Source organism: Podarcis liolepis (assembly GCF_965112155.1).
Source record: "Podarcis liolepis genome assembly, chromosome: 15".
In the NCBI taxonomy this organism is placed as follows: domain Eukaryota; kingdom Metazoa; phylum Chordata; class Lepidosauria; order Squamata; family Lacertidae; genus Podarcis; species Podarcis liolepis.
In genome coordinates, this window is record NC_139566.1 from 7,206,559 (window position 1) to 7,227,559 (window position 21,001).

Here is a 21,001-nt window from a genome sequence, read left to right on the forward strand (position 1 = left end):
GAATGGAATTAAAGTAGCTGGAATGGCTGGAGATTTTATCAGCAGCCTACTTGACTTCCATATCCAAGATTTCGGCTTATGATTCCGTTCACAGCACATAGCCAGGGTTCTCTGCCTCCAATGTCAGAGGTAGCATGCTTCTGAATACCAGTTGTTGGGAATCAGAATTGGGGAATGGGACATTGAGTTCCTGTCCTTCATATGGGATTCCTATTGGTATCTGGTTGACCACTGTGAGAACAGAATCTTCCTAATGCTCTAACCTTCGTTGATGCAAGGATGTCATATACACATGTATGAATAAGTGCACCCAATAAAGCGAAAATGATTTTGAAGAGTTAGCAAAAATTGACAATTATTTGAAGCCCACCTCCCAAATAAAACGACTGAAGAAATAAAAGGATAATCTAGGCAGGGATGATAGGAAACCCCTGGAGGGCCACTTTCGCCAGCACTGCACTAGACATATGTCCCAACCAATCAGGGATCACATATTAAATTCACTTGTAATATTAGCAGCTCCTGGTTTCCTGAATTTCTAGCCCTCCTGTAACTTGTAATGTCAATGTGGCTAACACGCTAACACAATGCAAGGGCAAAATTTAATAATGATGTTTTAAAAATCCTTCGATAGCTTCCTGTTTCTATCCATCTTTGAGATCAGCAAGGGAAATTCTATCCACTGTTGCATCAATATGCAAGATCAGGTGGGCAGATCGAAGGATCGAAGAGTTGGTACCTTCGTGGTGGTCAGTTGAGATCTGTTGGTATCCATCTATCTCCGCTTACTGAAATGCTAAGGTTATTTTCAACTAGCTCATGTAAGACCTATTGAAAGCAATGGACAGGGGATGCCAGGAAACAGGGAATTATGTTCACATGTGGTGGGAGTGTAAATATGTACAAATTTTTTTGGCAAAGGGTTTTTAAGGAGATAGCAGAAATCACTGGGTTACAGCTGACCAAAAGTCTAGAGGTAGCATTATTATCAATTTACAATGGAGTGGAAGATTCACAGGCTATGAAGGACTTGCTCACGAATTTATTGACAGCTGCATGAATTATTATAGCTAAGAAGTGAAAGGGGCAAGCAGAATATAAAATGGAATAATGGTATAAAGAGGTGTGGGATATAGCTGTTAAAGATAAATTAACATGTGCCATTGAGGTAAGATGGGAAATATGCAAGGGAAATTATTTTTGAGGAGATATGGAGGGTGTTTGTAGAACTTGTACTGTTAAAACGGAAAAGGGACAAACCACCGTAAGAGGTGTTGAATTTTTGGGAGGCTGGATAGTTACAATGGGATGGTATCAGTGGTGGGGTGCACATTTTTATTCTTAGTTATTTATTATTATTACTTTTTAAAAAAGAAGAAGAAGAAAGCAATGGACAAGTCATTCAACACCGTGCATTTTGATGGAACTTTCCTGAGAATGAGTTTATTGGATGCAACCCATCATAATTTCAGCTATGTTTGTGTGTGGCTTGTCGCTCATACATTAGCATGTTCTAAACTACAGATTCTGAATACATTTCATACATTTTCTAGGCTTCCCTATATGCAAGTTTTAATTGCCTTTCTAAGCTGCCTTTTTAGAAAGAAAAAAGTAGTGTTTTCTTTTTGGTTTCCACTTGGTACTGATTTTATATATCTGGTTTAAATGCTTAACATAGTTTGGTTGGTGTGGGGTTTTTTTAACCACAGGCACCATCTTCTATTGAAGTTGGGACAGCCTCCTCCCACCTCTGCCACCCAGAAGACCACTCCAGATTAACTCTAGATTTTTGCCAGGCTGAAGGAAACATCTCTCACCTCCTAGGACAAGTGAAGAAGATAATGTATAATGATCCCTGAAGCTGGATCAAACCAAAGGCCCATGTTGTCCAGCATCCTCTTTCCTGCAGTGGTCAACCAGATGCAGTGGTCAACATACGGACCATAGCTCTTTCTCACTATTGTTCTCTTCCAAGTGGCATTGGCACTCTCAGGTCCCAATTGTGAGTTCCCCATTGAGGCATCTGGTTCTGCACTGTGAATACAAGAAGCTGAATTAGATGGGGCTTTGACCACATCCAGCAGGGCTTTTCTGATGTTCTCAAGCCATTCAAGGACACCAATTTCATCTGATACCGGAGATGTCTCAGAAGGTGTATGCAAAAAGCTTTGATCATGTCCTAGAGTTCCCTACACTGATGAAAGAGCTTTCATGATCTCCATCTCCTCCCTCTGGGTGTTTCTGATTTAAAACAGCAGATAAACTAGAGCAATTTGACTTGAGGTCAGCAAAATTAAAAGGAAGGGAGAGGGGAACAAACTGGTGTCAAGACTATTTGTGTTGCATTATTGAAACCACTTAATTTTGTAACCTCCCTCTTTTGTGCTTAGTAAAGTATTTTGCACATGAAATTGTTGACAACTAAATAAAATGTTAGCTGGAAAGAGGCGGTCTCTTGGTCACAGGAGTGGTTGACAGAACTGTATAAAAACGGAAACTTCTCCCAGTTCCTCCAACAGCTTCATCTGACTTTCTTGTCTTCATTACATCTTCTCAAAGAAGCAGGTAAGTCCATTTCCTTGGGCGAATATTTCTGAATTTATCAAAAAATTCACATCAAATTAAGACTAGATGGATTTTCCAGCTTCACACTTTGTAAGTGCATTTAATATGATATTGCTAGAAGAAACTCTAATTCAGTATTTTTAAGGACAGCTGGAAGGTGCCACCAGCTATCTATCTTCTTCCTTCCTAAATGATATTTAAACAAACATACACACTTCTGTCTTTTACAGCACAAAACTCTCCATTTCACTCAGAAGTAAACCCAAACGTGTTGTGCTTAAAGGTAAAGGTAAAGGGACCCCTGACCATTAGGTCCAGTCGTGGCCGACTCTGGGGTTGCAGCGCTCATCTCGCTTTACTGGCCGAGGGAGCCGGCGTACAGCTTCTGGGTCATGTGGCCAGCATGACTAAGCCGCTTCTGGCGAACCAGAGCAGCACGCGGAAACTCCGTTTACATTCCTGCCAGAGCAGTACCTATTTATCTACTTGCACTTTGACGTGCTTTCGAACTGCTAGGTTGACAGGAGCAGGGCTGTCTTATTTTTTTCAAGCTCATCCCCAACTTGCTACACAATGGTATACTGTGGTCCAGTATGTTCAAGATACATGCCGATAGCATTGCTGATAAAACATGCCTTTTCTTAAAAGAACTTTACTGGGTTATCTCATCATTTTCTTATATTTCAGAACATCAGTACTGGGGGTAGCCAGCATAGCACCTTCTAGATTAAAATGCCAAGAAAGGGGGTCATTCCTTAGTGCTGCAGCCCATGCTTTGCATGCACAAGGTCCCAGGATCAGTCCCCTACATCTCCAAGTGGGGCCAGTAATGTCCCATGTCTGGAACCCAAGAGAGTCATTGGCAATCAGTGTAGACCATGGATAGGCAAACTAAGGCCCGGGAGCCAGATCCGGCCCAATCACCTTCTAATCCAGCTCATGGACGGTCCAGGAATCAGCGTGTTTTTACATGAGTAGAATGTGTCCTTTTATTTAAAATGCATCTCTGGGTTATTTGCGGGGCATAGGAATTCGTTCATTATTTTTTTTCAAAATATAGTCCGGCCTCCCACAAGATCTGAGGGACAGTGTACTGAAAACGTTTGCTGGCCCCTGGTGTAGACAATATTGACAACAAGGCCCACATTTAGTATCACTTTGATTCCCCTTCATCTGCACCATATCTGAAACTTTTTCATTCTTTGCCTTCCATGATCCATGTTCAACTCCGTTCTGCAATTTTATGTTGTGTTTTGTTTTGGATATAATTTTTTATTCCATTTTCTGTTTCACAATTTCAGATAAAGATTTCACGTACTTAAAATATCAGTGACTTCCTGTCAGGGACTGGACTGAGGAGGAATGGTGGAGACCACCCCCTTTCCTCCTGAAACTTCCATAGAAGAGGGAAAAAGCATAGAATTACAACAGTGGGAGGTCATAGCTCAGAGGCTGCAGAGGGGAGAAGCTGGGAAATATCAGGAGAGGAGCAGAAGGAAGAAGAAGCACCAGGGGAGAGACAGCTGACAGACTGAGTGTCTTTAGAATGCATTCCAGACCCTTCTCTCTCCCAGAACCTGGCAGGCATTGAAAGTAGGAGAGCAGAGAGCTCAGAGGCAGAAGGCACAGATAAGCCACCATAGGGATGACATATAATAGGAGAGATGGAGGGGGTGGGGTTTTCACTCAAAGCAACATCATTACTCCAAGAGGATACATTTCTAAGTAAAATACCTTGGTAAGAACTTTTTGTCTATCTATTCAGGGATCAGATTCCCTGAAGCCTGACACTTCCCTTCTTCTCTTTCCATGGTTCATTTTGCATATCTTATATCCCTGCATATTTTACAAAAACTATATCAATCGGTTTTCCATTATTACATCCATCAACAATTATTTGCACTGTTGAATTTATCTTCATGCTGCCAGAGTTTTCAGCTGTACACATGCTATTTTATTTTTTTAGATTCATCTTCAGCCATGGCTCACTGTGGCCCTTCCTGTGCCATCCCATCCTGTGCTTCCACCCCCACCGTTGGATTTGGCTCTGCAGCTCTTGGTAGACGCGGAGGTCTTGGCTACGGATTGGGAGGTCTTGGCTACAGCAATGGAGGTCTCGGCTATGGCTATGGAGGTCTTGGCTATGGTTATGGAGGTGCTGAAAGAGCAGCCAATCTCGGTGTCCTGGACGGAGTCATCCCTTCATGTGTCAACCAGATCCCACCAGCAGAGGTCGTGATCCAGCCACCTGCCTCCATTTTGACCATCCCAGGGCCCATCCTCTCTGCCAGCTGTGAGCCTCTGTCTGTTGGAGGCAACACTCCATGTGCTGTTAGTGGTTCTGGAATCGTAGGGGGTTATGGCTATGGTGGGTGGGGCTATGGAAGGGGAGCACTCCTTGGAAGGAAGGTCGGGCGTCGTGGTAGCATCTGTTCTTAGGCCAATTAAACCTAAGAAGCATATCCTGAACTGATATCCAGGGAACTTGATACAGATCCATTCGCTAAGGTTTAGAAGACCTGCATCCAAGCAAACCGCTGCTGAAGTTGAAGCCTCTTAATTCCCCCCTCTGTATTATGAAGTTGAGAAGACCAAGAACCTTCTACAATATGCACCTTTTTTTGCGTATTGTACAACTATCCTTTCTTTTTCTTTGACCTTTTCAATAAAGCTTGTTCTGCATTCTGATAACCTGTGTGTCTTTGTTTTTAAAACTCCACCTCCAGTTTCTCATAGAAAGGTGTCCAAGGTCTTACCCAATTAAAATTGGAGTATTGAGGACTGTCTTTCTCTCTTGCACCCTGAAGGGTTTACATGGAGTGTGGAAAAAGTATGTTATATTCCTCTAGAAATACCATTCTCCTCTTATTCAACATAAGTACAGGATCTCTCTCCAGGGCACCCTGACTGTTTATACATTCAGAGAAACAACTCATAGTCGGGGTTCAAACACAACTTTTGCTGATCGTTAAAGGACCAGGAAGGATCATATGAGTGGGGGAATAGATTTCTCATAACAACTGGGCAGGTTATAGGGTTCAAGAAGAGTCACTGATACACCTTGATTGGAGGTATCAAGTGACCCTCTAGAGTCTAGACCAGGAGTCAGCAAACTTTTTCATCAGGGGGGCGGTCCAATGTCGCTCAGACCCTGTGGGGAGCCAGACTATATATTTTTTTTGGGGGGGGGAATGAACGAATTCCTATGCCCAACAAATAACCCAGAGACTCATTTTAAATAAAAGCACACATTCTACCCATGTAAAAATACCAGGCAGGCCCCACAAATAACCCAGAGATGCATTTTAAATATAAGGACACCTTCTACTCATGTAAAAACATGCTGATTCCCAGACCGTCCGTGGGCCGGATTTCGAAGGTGATTGGACTGGAACTGACCCCTAGTTTGCCTACCCATGGTCTAGACATTACTGGACTCCAGCTCCTGTCATCCCTGTCCTTGGTTCAGGATTGCTGGATCTGGTGCAAGTTAGAGTCCAACAACTTCTGCAGAGACAGAGCTTCCCCATCCCATCCCATCCAATACCTATAAACATGAAGTGGGAGTCACAAGTCTTGCCCTAATGGTGAGAACTATGGACATGGAAAGAACAGAAGACGAGAAGAAGAGAGAGCCCTGCTGGGTCAGGTCAAAGGCTCTTCTAGTCCAGCTTCCTGTTCTCATAGTAGCCAATTAGTTCTATGGCAAACCTGTACACAAGACATGAACCCAATATCCCTCTCCCACTTGTGATTCCAAGCAACTGGTGTTCAGAGTCATGCGGTCTCTTGTATGAGTGTAATATATAGCCATGGATGAAGTCAAGGTCTAAATGCATTTGATATTTTTCAACAAGTGCTAAATAATTTACTCCCCCCTCCTCTTATTTGTTCAGAAATATGTTTCTGTATAACCAGATAGGCATAACCATGTTATCACATCATTGCAGTGTGAAAGTGCCTATCTAATCAAAAAGTCAACAATACATGAAGAGTTACAGATAGGTAGCCGTGTTGGTCTGCCATAGTCAAAATAAAAAAATTCCTTCCAGTAGCACCTTAAAGACCAACTAAGTTAGTTCTTGGTATGAGCTTTCGTGTGCATGCACACTTCTTCAGATACCAAGAAGAAGTGTATCTGAAGAAGTGTGCATGCACACGAAAGCTCATACCAAGAACTAACTTAGTTGGTCTTTAAGGTGCTACTGGAAAGAATTTTTTTTAATACATGAAGAGAGAGAGATAGAGAATAGAGATCCTTAAGTTCAATGCGGACATATAATGTCAGGCTTGAGGGATTTTCTCCTCCCCCGGTAGCATCAAGGAAGAAACAAGAAAGTTCGTATTTATGTTTTTATTCAGTCATCATCAGTGGCGTAGCGGGGGGGGGGTGCAGGGGGGGCGGCCGCACTGGGCGCAACATCTGGGGGTTAGGGTTAGGGGGCACAAATCCACGAGCTAGGGGGCGCAAATCCACGGGTTAGGGGGCGCAAATCCACGGGTTAGGGGGCGCAAATTACTTGCCTTGCCCTGGGTGCTGACAACCCACGCTACGCCACTGGTCATCATGGTGAAAGGCAAAGAATTCTAGTCCTTTACTCCATACTGATGTTTCTCACTCTGAGCTCCTCCCCTTCCTTCCCCAGCAACAGCCTGTGGCTCTACTGGGGGCCTCAGGAGTCAAATGTTGTTGAGCCCTTGGCTTTTGAATTCTCATTGAGCGGCGTGTATGTGGGGATGGTGAAGATTCTGTGCTTTCCAAGGACATCTCTGCCAGCAGTTCTCCAACTCCTCCTCCTTCTCCTGACACCTCATAACTTGGCAGCTCTGAGTTCTACTGTAACTCAATCCTGTCTCCCTCTTCTTTTGAAACTGCTGGAGAAGGGGGGGGGGTGATACCACCTCCTCTGAGGGAAGCAGAGGAGAAGGAGGGGGCAATCCCCAGCCCTCCTCTTCAGTCTGGCCCCTGACATATAAAGAAGTGTCACCAGTCCATCCATTAATATAACAACTGTGAAAAAGGAAGTATATAATAATAAATACTTAGCTAAGAAAAAGAAAAGGGGAAAAGAAAGGAGGGAGGTAAAAAAAGCATACCTTTAAATAAACTTTCTTATTTTAAAAATAAATTCATATTTATAGATACTCAGAAAACAAAGTAATAGCCATCTATATTAATATGGAAAAAAATATCTGTGGAAATCAATGTGGAGGAGCAGAAAATATAAATTGCAGACTTTGATTAATCATAGACATATTACCAGCTGTGTATGTGTGTGTGTGTAAAGTAATTCCAAATTCATAAATTAAGCTCCCACCCTAATTAAACACTAAATACAGAAAACCAGGCAAAACGTATTAGATCAAAGAGAATAAATTATATGGAGGAGTGTTTTCTTCAACTTTCTTATCCCCCCTAAAATATTTAAAATGTCCATCTTTTAACTATTTTTCCCCTCCTTGCTGGCCAGCAAGAACTCTTCTCTGACAAGTTGCTGCAGTCAAAATGGCAGCTTGGAACTTCCTCATTTTTCCAATTTTGATGCCTTGGCAGAGCCTTGACATGACATGACTTCTGGTGCTTCGTAAGGACCTGGAAGTCATGTCAGAGGCCTTGCGGTGCAGGTGCTGAGCACCCACAACAATGTTTTGTGGGTGCCCTGGCCCCCAAGAGTTGACGCCAGTGCCTGGATGCTTTCCTTTGTTCTCTCAATCTCTCCCTTCCCTGCCTCTTACTCTGGGTCCTTCACCAACAATCCATCACTTTAATGTGTGTGTAATTCTTGGGTCCCAATAATGGCCCATAGCTGAGGACACCAAGGAAAACCAGTGGCGTAGCATGGGTTGTCAGCACCCGGGGCAAGGCAAGTAATTTGCGCCCCCTAACCCATGGATTTGCGCCCCCTAACCCGTGGATTTGCGCCCCCTAACCCCCAGATGTTGTGCCCGGTGCGGCCGGCCCCCCCTGCACCCCCCACGCTACGCCACTGAGGAAAACAAAAGGGGGCTGGGAACCAGGAAAGAATATAAAAAGAAGAAAAGAAAGAAGGAAGAGAAAGGCACTTCCAGTTTTCCATCTGCCAGTTACATAACAGAAATTGTTCAAAATATTCACTCCAAGAAAGCGTGTTCTCCTTCATGGAGACCATGTGTCGCGGTGGGGGCCGACAGGATGCTCCAAAGTTGTGGGGCGGGCTAATTGATCTTTGGCCACTGTTGTGATTGGGCTTCCCTTGTTGTTGGGATGATGTTGCCATTTGATGATTGACAGGCAGAAATGTTAAAATTCCCTGCGCGAGGCGTAGAGCTTCCTCTTTTCGTTCCGTGCATCAGATTGCCCGCCCCCCCCCCCTATATTTAAGGGTTGTTCGCTTTGACCTTGCTATGCCTGTCATGGGGTCGTCTGCTCCTGGGGCAGGGGCTGGGTAGGAATTTTGTCCATCTGGCTGATTGGCTGGGGCCATTTGGTTTTTGCCTGCTGTGTAGCAAATCGTCACAACTTGTAAGGTTGCGGTTAGGCATTGGTTTATGGTTTGGTTGGTTGAGGGGCATGGATTGGCTGTGCCTGCCCCTCTAATGCTGCTGCTGCAAGGGATTCCGTTAAAGGAATACAGGGGCTCATTATTCCTTTTGTCCGAACCCTGTCAAGGGGCTAGGGCCATGCAAGAGCCCCTGGTTGCATTTGGAGAAGGCTGAGGGCAGGCTCCCTGCTCTGTCGCTACCCTCAAATTTATTCCCCTTTTCTGACTTTTGCAGGCTTGTGAAATATCAGTCTGTCCCCCACTGGGGGGCAGATAGTCGCAACCAATGCCTAAGCAACCACTCACATTTTTTGTATTTTAATAAAGTTGTGGCCAAAATTATGCCAAAAAACCTTAAACAAAAATTCTGTGTGTTGTGTGAGTTATTGGGGTGGCCTGGGGACCTCGACATGCAAAACATCCAGCTAAGCAATTCCTGCTAAGCAATATTTTCCCAATCCCCAGATTCTATAGTTTCAATATAGGGTTTCGCGCTAAGTATACAATTCCTGGTAAAAGGTTTCTGCAATTTCTCGCATCTTTATCCTTATATTTAATTGATGGAATAAACATTTGGATCTGTTTATCTTTCAGATGTTTTGATAGTGATTTAGATGGTTTATTGCTGTATTTCAACCATCTTTGATTTTTTTTACAGTTGGCAAAGCATTCCAGTTTTTCGGCTTGGATATTTTGAATGTTCTCTGTTGTTCTTAACTTCATACACCATGTTTGCTTATGCTAATGTGTCTTTTCTTAGTATTTAAATCATTTTTTTCTGCTTGAGAGAATCTCTTATACATCTCTGCTGCTGCTATTTTTGTTTTGTCAGAACACCTCTGATATAAGGTTCAGTTGCATCCCATACATGGCCATGGTGTTTATGCACTTTAAAAAAACCAATCTAAATATTGTTCTATTTGTGTCTTTCTATCTGCTCTTACTGATATACTGTTATTCATTCTCTAGAGTTTATTATTACAATTATTTGACATTTTGATGTTCAATTTTATTAGTGCATGATCTGCATAAATCTTTAGTAATACTGGAATAGATTTCATTCAAGTGACCAAATTAGCAGATATTTTAAAATATCACATTCAACAGGATCTATGAGCTTGCAACTAAAATGTATAATCCCTTAAAGTTGGCGTATAAAACCTCCAAACATCTGTCAATTTTTTGTTGGCAAACATGCCTTGAGACACATTACAGTTTTAATTTAGACAAAAAGTTGCTTCAGTCAGCTGGACAGCTTGCTGTGAGGAACTGAGGCCAAGTGTTACAAAAACCAACACACATGGGTTACCATAATGCGCCAAAAGCTTTATTGAAAAGATTCAAGAAATGACATTGATAGCTGTATGAGAAATACAGAGGAAATTTAGCATATAAGCACCTTAGTTTTCTGGACTTCAAAGCCAAGAGGTGGGGGGTGAAGAGGGTTCAACTTCAGCAGTGGATCCTGGGATTTAGCTCTTTTGAACCATGCCCAATGGATCTGTATCAAGCTCTCTGATTATCAGTTCATAATATGCTTCTCAGGTTTAATTGGCTTATGCACAGATGTTACCACGACGCCCGAGCTTCCTTCCAAAGAGTGCTCCCCTCCCATAGCCCGAACCAAGGAGGCCAGACCCATAGCCCAAGCCCCCATAGCCTCCTACGATCCCAGAACCACCAATAGCACATGGAGTGTTGCCTCCAACAGCCACAGGCTCACAGCTGGCAGAGAGGATGGCCCCTGGGATGGTCACAACGCAGGCAGGTGGCTGGATCACAACTTCTGCTGGTGGGATCTGGTTGATGCAAGATGGGGCAACTCCTGCCAGGACTCCGAGGTTGGCTGCTCTTTCAGCACCTCCATAGCCATAGCCGAGACCACCAAATCCGTAGCCGAATCCTCCATTTCCATAGCCGAGACCTCCCAATCCATAGCCGAGACCACCATAGCCAAGACCTCCTGCTGAGCCGAACCCAACGGTGGGGGTGGAAGCACAGGATGGGACAGCACAGGATGGACCACAGTCAACCATTGTTGGGTGGAGGTGAGTCTGAAACCAAAAACACCAAGGTAACACAGTAAGCCATGGCTGAAGATGAATCTAAAAAATAAGGTTGCGGAACTGAGCAGAACATGGAGCACGAAAAGCAAAAAACAACAGAGAATTATAAATCGTCACATAGGATGTATATGAAGGAGGCCCAGTGTTGCATGCTTCAACTCCCACCAGATGTAGACAGAACGTCCTATGGTCAAGGATCATGACAATTGTAGTTCAACAACAATTGGAAGCCCAGTACTTATTCTCTACTCTCCGACACATGTTCCAACCAATTAGGGATCACATATTATAGGTTTATTGTCCAAAATCCATCTGTGAGGTTTTGTCTTCTTCCCAAAAATTACTACTTTAATTTTAGAATGGTTGACTGTTCACTGTTCACTGCTCTTTTGTGCAAAAGACATTCAACTTCCTCAAAAGTCTCTGCATCCCAATTAAGGTAGCAGAAACCAAAACAATATCATTGGCATACAGAAGAACTGAGAGTTTGGCTTCCTGAATAGAAACAGGAAAATATTCTAGGCCTCCTAGTTCTTGAACAATATCATTTATATAAAAATTGAAAAGAAAGGGTGCTAGGCTGTCAGACTCTCCTCTCAGTAGGGATATTATCAGAAAGCAACCCGTTTGCCACAAGTCTAACCCTAAGCAAAGTATGGCTATGCAGCAATTTATACAACTATGAAGTAGGTATGATGAACTGTAGTCCTCCAGTTGTCACTGGACTTTAGTCCCCTCAGTCAGCAAGCCCAAAGGTCAAGCATGACCAAAGGTCAAGGACCAAATGGTGCTCATTCTTGCTTAGTGGGAATATCAATCTAGCCTTCTACTGTCACAAACTTCTGATAAATTACTAAGTATTTCCCCAAGAAATCGGACTTACCTGCTTCTTTGAGAAGATGTAGTGAAGACAGAAGAGTCAGATGAAGCTGTTGGAGGAAAGGAGAGAACTCTGAGCTTTTATATAGTTCTGCCAGCTGCCCCTTTGACTCAGGAACCGCCTATTTCCTGCAAACATTTTACTTAGCTGTCACCATGCAATATGCAAAATTACTTTGCTAAGCACAAAAGAGGGAGGTCACAAAATTAAGTGGTTGTAATAATGCAACACAAATAGTCTTGACACCATGTTTTTCCCTCACTCATTCTTTTAATGTTGCTGGCCTCAGGTCAAATTGCTCTAATTTATCTGTTGCTTTTAACCAGAAACACCCAGAGGGAGAGGATGGAGATTAAGGCTCCTTCATCAGCTCTGGGGACTCTCAGTCATTATCAAAGCTTTTTGCATACATATATGGGATTTTAGGACACCACCAATATTAGAGGAAGGCAGAGTCTTAAAATGATGTACAAACATGGGAGAAGCTTTGCTGCATCAGGGAAAAGACCCAACTAACTCTGTTCTTGTAATGGCCAGACAGAAACAGGACCTGCGAACAATAGCAGGAAAGGGCTATGGCCCCAGTCTTCTACTTGTGGAATAACCAAGAAGCATCTGATTGGCCACTGTGGAAAAGATGATGCCTTTGCTCTAAAACAAATTAAGCAAACAAACTAGAACTATAAGCTCCATGCAAACACATTGGTGCCTTGGTTCTTGAACGTAATCCATTCCGGAAATCCATTCGACTTCCAAAACGTTCGAAAACCAAGGCGCAGCTTCTGATTGGTGCAGGCACCCTGGAAACAATAGCCGACAACCACACTGGATGTTCAGCTTCCAAAAAAGTTCCTAAACCAAAGCATTTACTTCTGGGTTTGCGGCGTTCGGGTTCCAATTTGTTCATCAACTAAGCCATTTGAGAACCAAGGTTCCACTGTATATAAAATAAATACAATACATTTTAAAAATCTGAAACCAAAGGAAGGCACTGTTGTTGACATGTGCTCATCTTGAGAGACAATGGAGTGTGCCTACAGAGGTTAAGTCAAGCCACTGTGTTAGCAGCACTGAAGTGATCTCCTTGGGGCAAAAGCCTGGGCAGTGGGCATGGAGGTCCTGGCCAGCAGCCAAATGAAAGTAGACCAATACGTTTGGCACCAGCTTGGCTGCATGAGTTGCTGGAAGGCAGTTTACAAGGCCCCATCCAACTGTCTTGGGGACTGCACTCCAGATTTGTGTAGTGTTTACTTGTTAGCCACTTCTTCATCTGAAGATATCCTGCAAGCCAGCAGAGGTTTAGGACCAGAGTTTTCCTTCTCCTTGATGGGGCTACCTTCCCAGGTTGACAAGCACCATCTGCCCCACACTTCCCTATACAACTCATGCAGAAACCACCTTCTTGATTGTTGGGCCCACTATTGGTCTCGTTAGCTCAATCCAAGCAGGGAAAGTCCCTAGCTCACCAAGGGTTTGAGGCCTATTGGCTACCCTCACCTGGTTTAGGGGGACAGTCGAAGCTGCTCCTGGGGTGTGGCCAATGTCTCATGCTGCCAGCTTCTGGGAGCCATCGGTGAGATTTGAGTGCAGGGTAGGGACCAAAGGTGGGCAAAATATCTGAAAAGGAGCATGTTGTGTCCCCAGACAGAGGCACTATCCTTCCCTGAACACCCTGAACACCCCAAAAGAATGCTATTATTACTATTACTATTACTATTACTATTACTATTACTATTACTATTACTATTACTATTACTATTACTATTACTATTACTATTACTATTACTATTACTACTATTACTATTACTATTACTATTACTATTCCCCAGTCGCTCTGGGCAGCTCCTAACATCCTAGCAGAATATTAAAAACATGACTCTCTCTCTCTCTCTCTCTCTCTCTCTCTCTCTATATATATATATATATATGGAAGTTTTTAATGTTATATATATATACCATATATATTTATGGTTAACAAGCAGTTAGCAATCCCGCTTTCAGAAACCATCAAAACACTTTCATTTATTAGCAACAAATCACAAACACAGATAGCTGAAATGACTGTGATGGTGGATGTCATTCTTAGGTTGCATCCATCAAAATCCATCAAGGGTGATGTCTGGCTTGTTCATTGCTTTCAGTTGGTCTACCCTCAGTATGGATAAACAACAGATCACCAAAAAGCTGCCATCTCTTCTATCGGCCCCATGCAATCTTGCATATTGATGGGACAGAGGATAGGATTTCTGATGCTTGTATAAGAATGAATATGGAAACAGGTGGCTATTCTGGGGTTTTATTACATCTTAGTTAAGTTTTGCATTTTGTTGGCAACTTTGACATTATGAGTTGCAGAGAGATTGGAAATTCATGCAATCCGGGATGGCTGATGTAATAAGTGAATTTAATATTTGATCCCTTATTTACTGGCACCATTTTCTAGTACAGGGCTGCTAAATCTGAAGTTCTCCAGATGTTTTGCTGGATCACAACTCCCATCATCACTGGCCACATCAAACCTATTTCCCCCCAAAACGTTTTCTCACTAACACTGTCAAATAATGTTGCTTTATTGGGTACCTGTATATATGATAACCTTGTGTCAATGAATACTAGAGCTTTACTTATACAGTTATTTTTTGAAACTGTATTTGAAGGGATCTCTTTTATTACAGGCAGGCGATGCAACCTGATTAAAAGCTAGCTTTACTTAATTTGTTAAGAGATGGCCGTAAAAATTAAATGTGGAAGGATCTAGCAGTCTTTTTGTCTGCAGCTAGAACTTCATAAAGGGACGCTGGTGGCGCTGTGGGTTAAACCACAGATCCTAGGGCTTGCTGATCAGAAGGTCGGCAGTTCAAATCCCCGCAACGGGGTGAGCTCCCGTTGCTCAGTCCCTGCTCCTGCCAACCTAGCAGTTCGAAAGCACATCAAAGTGCAAGTAGATAAATAGGTACCACTCCGGCGGGAAGGTAAATGGTATTTCTGTGTGCTGCTCTGGTTCACCAGAAGTGGCTTAGTCATGCTGGCCACATGACCTGGAAGCTCCCTCGGCCAATAAAGCGAGATGAGCGCCGCAACCCCAGAGTCAGCCACGACTGGACCTAATGGTCAGGGGTCCCTTTACCTTTACCTTTTGGAAATTCATAAACATAAAATCGGAAAACAGCAACTAGTTTAGCTACAGAAGCATGATGACTATGGAACATAGCTCTTGTGGAGACACCAGTGAAGCATTTTAGAGCCCCAAGGAACACAAAGACCAAAGATCATTTTGAAACTCTATGGTATATGTTAATCAACACAGTGGAAAGAGCAATGTTGTTTCCTCACCACCAGCCACTCATTGCTCACTCTGGAACCATCAGTTAAGGCAAAGTGGAAGATACAAGTGATAAAAACCAACTCTAAACATTGAGACTAACCTGCTTAATATTTAACAGCACTGTCTGCATTGCTAATATGTGGAATGTTTCTAGGAAGGTGGGGGTACAAGAGGATTGTTTGTTTTGAAGAAAAAAAACCAGAAAAATAGAAAAACCGCATCTAGTCCAGCATCCTGTTCTCACTGTGCCTGACCAGATTCAATGAAAAGCCCACAAGAAGGATGTGATTTCCATAGCCTTCTTCCCAATGGTTTCCACCGCAGTGGAGGTAGAGAACGATGGCAATGTGTTGTGGCTAGAAAGATCAACTGAAATCCTGGATGTGAAAGTCAAGTAGCCCACTCTGAACACCCACGGCTACTTTAGCTATTTTGAAAAGAGAGAAATGGGGACAACGTATCTGTTGATCTGCCTGACAGAAAAGGAACATACAATCATTTCTTTTAACTTTGTTTTGCAGAGGAATTAAGAAGCCAAGATCAAAAGTGTCAGAGTGGGAGAGACGCGTTGTGGGAAGTTGAGGAAATGCTAACACTTTTGTCTCATTTTTCGTTCTTATTAAAATAATTAGGGGGCCTGAGGCATATCACAAATCATTTGCTAATTCAAGCTTCAGAGGAACAGGGGGTGTATCCAAGCCAGTTGTGGGGCCATTAGGGGATCCAGTCAAAAGAGTATAAAAGGGTTCCCTGGGCTGAGATATCTCAACAGCTTCCCTGAACTTCATCTCCTTCTCTCCATTTCTACTCCTCTGAGACTTTGGTAAGTCACATGTTTACTTGATAGAGCATGAGGCTCTTAACCTCAGGGTCAAGGATTCGAGCCCCACACTGGGCAAAAAGATTCCTGGATTGGTTGAGCTAGATTACCTTCTTGGTCCTTTTCAACTCTACCATTCTATGAGTCTACGCTGGGATCTTGCATTTGCATGATTCCTGCACTGATCAGAGGGTTCAACTAACTGAATTCCAACTCTTTTATTCTGTGAGGTGGATAGCTCTCCCCAGGGGTGCCAAATTGAATAAAATATGGGGGGCAGGTAAGTACACCTACACCATTTGAATGGCAATGCTAATCAACTTGGAGGGAGGGCAGCCCACTCAAATATTTTATGGGCTCGCCAAAGGGACCTACAACCAGGAATCTTAACCCTTCATGTTGTTGGTTGGCTTCTTTTCTGTATCTATCTTATGAAATCACGTATTTATCCTGAGTCTATATTGGTATCGTCTACAATGACCAGCTGTGACTCTCCAAAGTTTCAAGGAGGGAGCATTTACCAGCTCAACCTGCAGATTCCTGGAACTGAACCTGGGACTTTCTGCATGCAAACCATGCATGCTGCCACTGAGCAATGACCCTATGAACTTTCCCATAGAAACAAAGAAAGAGCCTAGACTTCGAGGCTCTGTCTAAAGCGCTGACTTAAATAGAAGCATATGAAGTTGACCTGTACCGTGTCAGACCACTGGACCCCTAGTTCAGTATTATCTACACTGACTAGAAGCTGCTCTATAGGACTTCAGGCAAGGGACATTCACTGATGTTCCTGGGACCATGAGGGATAAGATTATATATATATATATATATATATATATATATATATATATATATATATATATATATGCTTTCGTAGATTTTCACAGGTACAGGAATGCAGGTTTTGGTGTCTTCGGGTGTCTTCCCGTGTAAGAGTTGGGGTGTCTAGGCGACGTTTCGACGAGGTCTCACTCGTCATCTTCAGGCTGGTGCTTTCGGCTTCTTGTTACTGGAACAGAGCAGGATCTCAGTGTTTGAGTTCCTATAAATACTGTTGAGGGGGTGTGGTGTATAGCCTCCAACGTTCTGGGCAGAGAGGAAGTTCCCAGGTTAGTGTGCCTTTTCTTCTTTTGTTCCTTAATTACTTGAGGGATATCTTGAGTGATTTCTTGAGTGATATTCTGAGTACCACTTAGGTGGGTCATTAGGTGTGGATTAGTGGCTAAAGCTTTCGTGTCTTGATCTCTTGAGCTTGTGAAGAGTTTTTCTGAGAAGATGGCTGTACTGCACTTAGTTGTGCTCTGGCTTGGCTTCGTGTATAGGGGCGAGCTGTGGTTTTGTGCCCTGTGCCAGCCAGATCTGTGTAGGGATTGCAGGGGGGTGCAGCATCCGGAGGTGCCACTATGGTTTGGCTACTGGATGGTGTCTGTAATTTATCTGTGGAGAGGGTCTGGGTTTGGGTCTGGTGTGGTTGATTGGTGATGGCGTTCTGTGTGCCTCTGGTTCTGGTGTCGGTTTTTGTGGGGAGGGCTAATTTCCAGATGTCTGGCAGGCGGGACGTGTCGTCACGCTTGTTCATGTTGTGAGGGTGTTTCTCTATCTCGATGGCTTCCATGATTATTCTCTTGTGGTGATGTTCCATGTTAAAGAGCAATTTGGAATCTGCAAAATTAATTTCGTGTCCTGTTTCTTTCATGTGTTGGAAAAGAGAGGAAGTTTTTTCTTCTTTTTTGAAGCCATCGAGATAGAGAAACACCCTCACAACATGAACAAGCGTGACGACACGTCCCGCCTGCCAGACATCTGGAAATTAGCCCTCCCCACAAAAACCGACACCAGAACCAGAGGCACACAGAACGCCATCACCAATCAACCACACCAGACCCAAACCCAGACCCTCTCCACAGATAAATTACAGACACCATCCAGTAGCCAAACCATAGTGGCACCTCCGGATGCTGCACCCCCCTGCAATCCCTACACAGATCTGGCTGGCACAGGGCACAAAACCACAGCTCGCCCCTATACACGAAGCCAAGCCAGAGCACAACTAAGTGCAGTACAGCCATCTTCTCAGAAAAACTCTTCACAAGCTCAAGAGATCAAGACACGAAAGCTTTAGCCACTAATCCACACCTAATGACCCACCTAAGTGGTACTCAGAATATCACTCAAGAAATCACTCAAGATATCCCTCAAGTAATTAAGGAACAAAAGAAGAAAAGGCACACTAACCTGGGAACTTCCTCTCTGCCCAGAACGTTGGAGGCTATACACCACACCCCCTCAACAGTATTTATAGGAACTCAAACACTGAGATCCTGCTCTGTTCCAGTAACAAGAAGCCGAAAGCACCAGCCTGAAGATGACGAGTGAGACCTCGTCGAAACGTCGCCTAGACACCCCAACTCTTACACGGGAAGACACCCGAAGACACCAAAACCTGCATATATATATATATATATATATATATATATATATATATATATATGAGAGATTCTGTAACTCAGTTGTCAAGTGGTCTTTGTCAGCCAGGCGTTTGGTTCTGGAGATGAGAGTCTTGGCTACGGAGTTTATTTGTGCAGGGTGGTGGTGTGATTGTGCATGTAAGTAGCGGTTGGTGTGTGTTTTTTTCCGGTAGATAGTGTGTCCTAGTGAGCCATCAGGTTTTTTGTAGATTAGGACGTCAAGGAAGGGAAGTTGGTTGTTGGCTTCTATTTCCATAGTGAATTGTATTTTGGGGTGTAGGCTGTTGAGATGTGTGAGGAAGCTATCTAGTTTTTCTTTCCCGTGTGGCCAAATTACAAAGGTGTCGTCAACATATCTGAGCCAAAGTTTGGGTTTGTGTTCTGACTTGTCTAAAGCATTGGTTTCAAAGTGTTCCATGTACAAATTTGCGATGACCGGTGAGAGGGGTGATCCCATAGGTGCTCCTTCTATCTGTTTGTATCTTTGTCCATTGTGGATGAAGTACGTGTTGGTTAGGCAGTGGTTGGTCAGGTCCAGGATGTATTCGGGGGGATTGTATTTGTTTTGAATGGCTGTCAAGGCTTCATTAATGGGCACTTGTGTGAAGAGAGATACAACATCGAAGCTCACAAGTAGGTCATCGGGATGTAGGTTTTGCTTCTTTATTGTTTCTATGAACTGGAAGGAGTTTGTAACGTGTGAAGCGATGGATTCTGCATAGGGCTGAAGTTGCTTAGCGAGAAATTTAGCGAGATTTTGTAGAGGTGAGCCTATGGAGCTGACTATTGGTCTGAGTGGTGTTCCTTCTTTGTGTATCTTGGGGAGACCGTAGAGTTTGGGGCATCTGGATGATTTTTCTCTGGGGATGATTCTTAGCTGGATTTCTTCACTGATAGATATATATATATAAATTTTTATTAGGTTTTCACATTTTATAAAGACACACCACACACAAAAAAGACAAAAACAAAAACATGTATAATTTCAAGACCTTACTTTCTTAACCTTGTTCCTCGACTTCCCCCCACCCCCCCCTTCATACATCCCAATTCCCACAATTAAGTCAGCAAGTTGTTATTTCCCTCTTTATCATATTAGTATTACTTTTATGTCTCTTATGAAAAATTAAATTCTTTCCTAAGGTGGACCCAAGTTCCCTTCCATCGATTTCCCACTTTGCTTTAAATGTAGATCATACTAACTGAACCCAAAAGTCCTAGTCATTTTTAAGATTCTTTTTTCCCCTTCCCCCCCATCCCCGGTTTCCGTCCCTTCCCAAGTAATTGTCCACAATAACAGTTCTTAGCCTGGATTCCTCACGTCCGAGGCCTTCAAATGAGGGATAAGATTTAAGACCCACAATGGAGAGAAAAGTTGTAGTGAACAATACAGAATGCATGAATTAGTGCTTAATGTTTGTTGAATAACAGAAAACAGCTGATTTTCAATCAAGGAGAAAGGAAGATGGTTTAAGTTGGGGAAAATGGGAATGGGGGAAATATCCTACCAACTCTGACAGATCCCCTGCACTCCCAATTGAAGTGATGTACCCCACACTTATTTTCTCCCTTGGTGTTTTTGGTTTCAGACTCACCTCCACCCAACAATGGTTGACTGTGGTCCATCCTGCGCTGTCCCATCCTGTGCTTCCACCCCCACCGTTGGGTTCGGCTCAGCAGGAGGTCTTGGCTATGGTGGTCTCGGCTATGGATTGGGAGGTCTCGGCTATGGAAATGGAGGATTCGGCTACGGATTTGGTGGTCTCGGCTATGGATATGGAGGTGCTGAAAGAGCAGCCAACCTCGGAGTCCTGGCAGGAGTTGTCCCATCCTGCATCAACCAGATCCCACCAGCAGAGGTCGTGATCCAGCCACCTGCCTCCGTTGTGACCATCCCAGGGCCCATCCTCTCTGCCAGCTGTGAGCCTGTGGCTGTTGGAGGCAACACTCCATGTGCCGTTGGTGGTTCCGGGATCGTAGGAGGCTATGGCTATGGGGGCTTGGGCTATGGGTCTGGCCTCCTTGGAAGCTCTGGAGGTTTCGGCTATGGTTCAGTCTATGGGAGGGGAAGGAAGTTCGGGCGTCGCTTTAGCATCTGTGCATAGACCAATTAAACCTGAGAAGCATATTATGAACTGATAATCAGAGAGCTTGATACAGATCCATTGAACGTTGTTCAAAAGAGCTAAATCCCAGAAACCACTGCTGAAGTTGAACCCTCTTCATCCCTCACCTCTTCGCTTTGAAGTCCAGAAAACTAGGATGCTTATATGCTAAATTTCTTCTGTATTTCTCATACAGCTATCAATGTCATTTCTTGACTCTTTTCAATAAAGCTTTTGGTGCATTATGGTAA

General features: G+C 43.6%; 2 protein-coding genes across 3 annotated transcripts in view; one reads left to right on the forward strand and one right to left on the reverse strand.

The window, feature by feature from the left end:
* Window positions 1-21,001, forward strand: part of LOC310694302 (uncharacterized protein) — a 32,164-nt gene extending 11,163 nt beyond the window's left edge. The window contains exons 1-2 of one of the 2 annotated variants that reach the window (XM_083477422.1): window positions 16,101-16,180; window positions 20,235-21,001. In XM_083477422.1, coding sequence (XP_083333548.1) covers window positions 20,253-20,750 — 498 coding nt within the window. In that variant the 5' untranslated portion in view covers window positions 16,101-16,180; window positions 20,235-20,252 and the 3' untranslated portion in view covers window positions 20,751-21,001. Of the gene's footprint in view, window positions 1-16,100; window positions 16,181-20,234 lie in introns of those variants that run through there. The other variant, XM_083477423.1, reaches the window with a different exon arrangement.
* Window positions 10,392-12,091, reverse strand: LOC310694306 (uncharacterized protein). The gene is made up of 2 exons (XM_083477427.1): window positions 12,036-12,091; window positions 10,392-11,140 (listed from the first exon to the last, which is right to left on the reverse strand). Exon 2 carries the CDS (start codon window positions 11,120-11,122, stop codon window positions 10,643-10,645), a length of 480 nt encoding a protein of 159 aa, XP_083333553.1. The 5' UTR covers window positions 11,123-11,140; window positions 12,036-12,091; the 3' UTR covers window positions 10,392-10,642.

Coding starts and splice junctions, on each gene's coding strand:
- LOC310694306 (XM_083477427.1), bottom strand. CDS start 11,122: ATGGTTGACTGTGGTCCATCCTGTGCTGTCCCATCCTGTGCTTCCACC.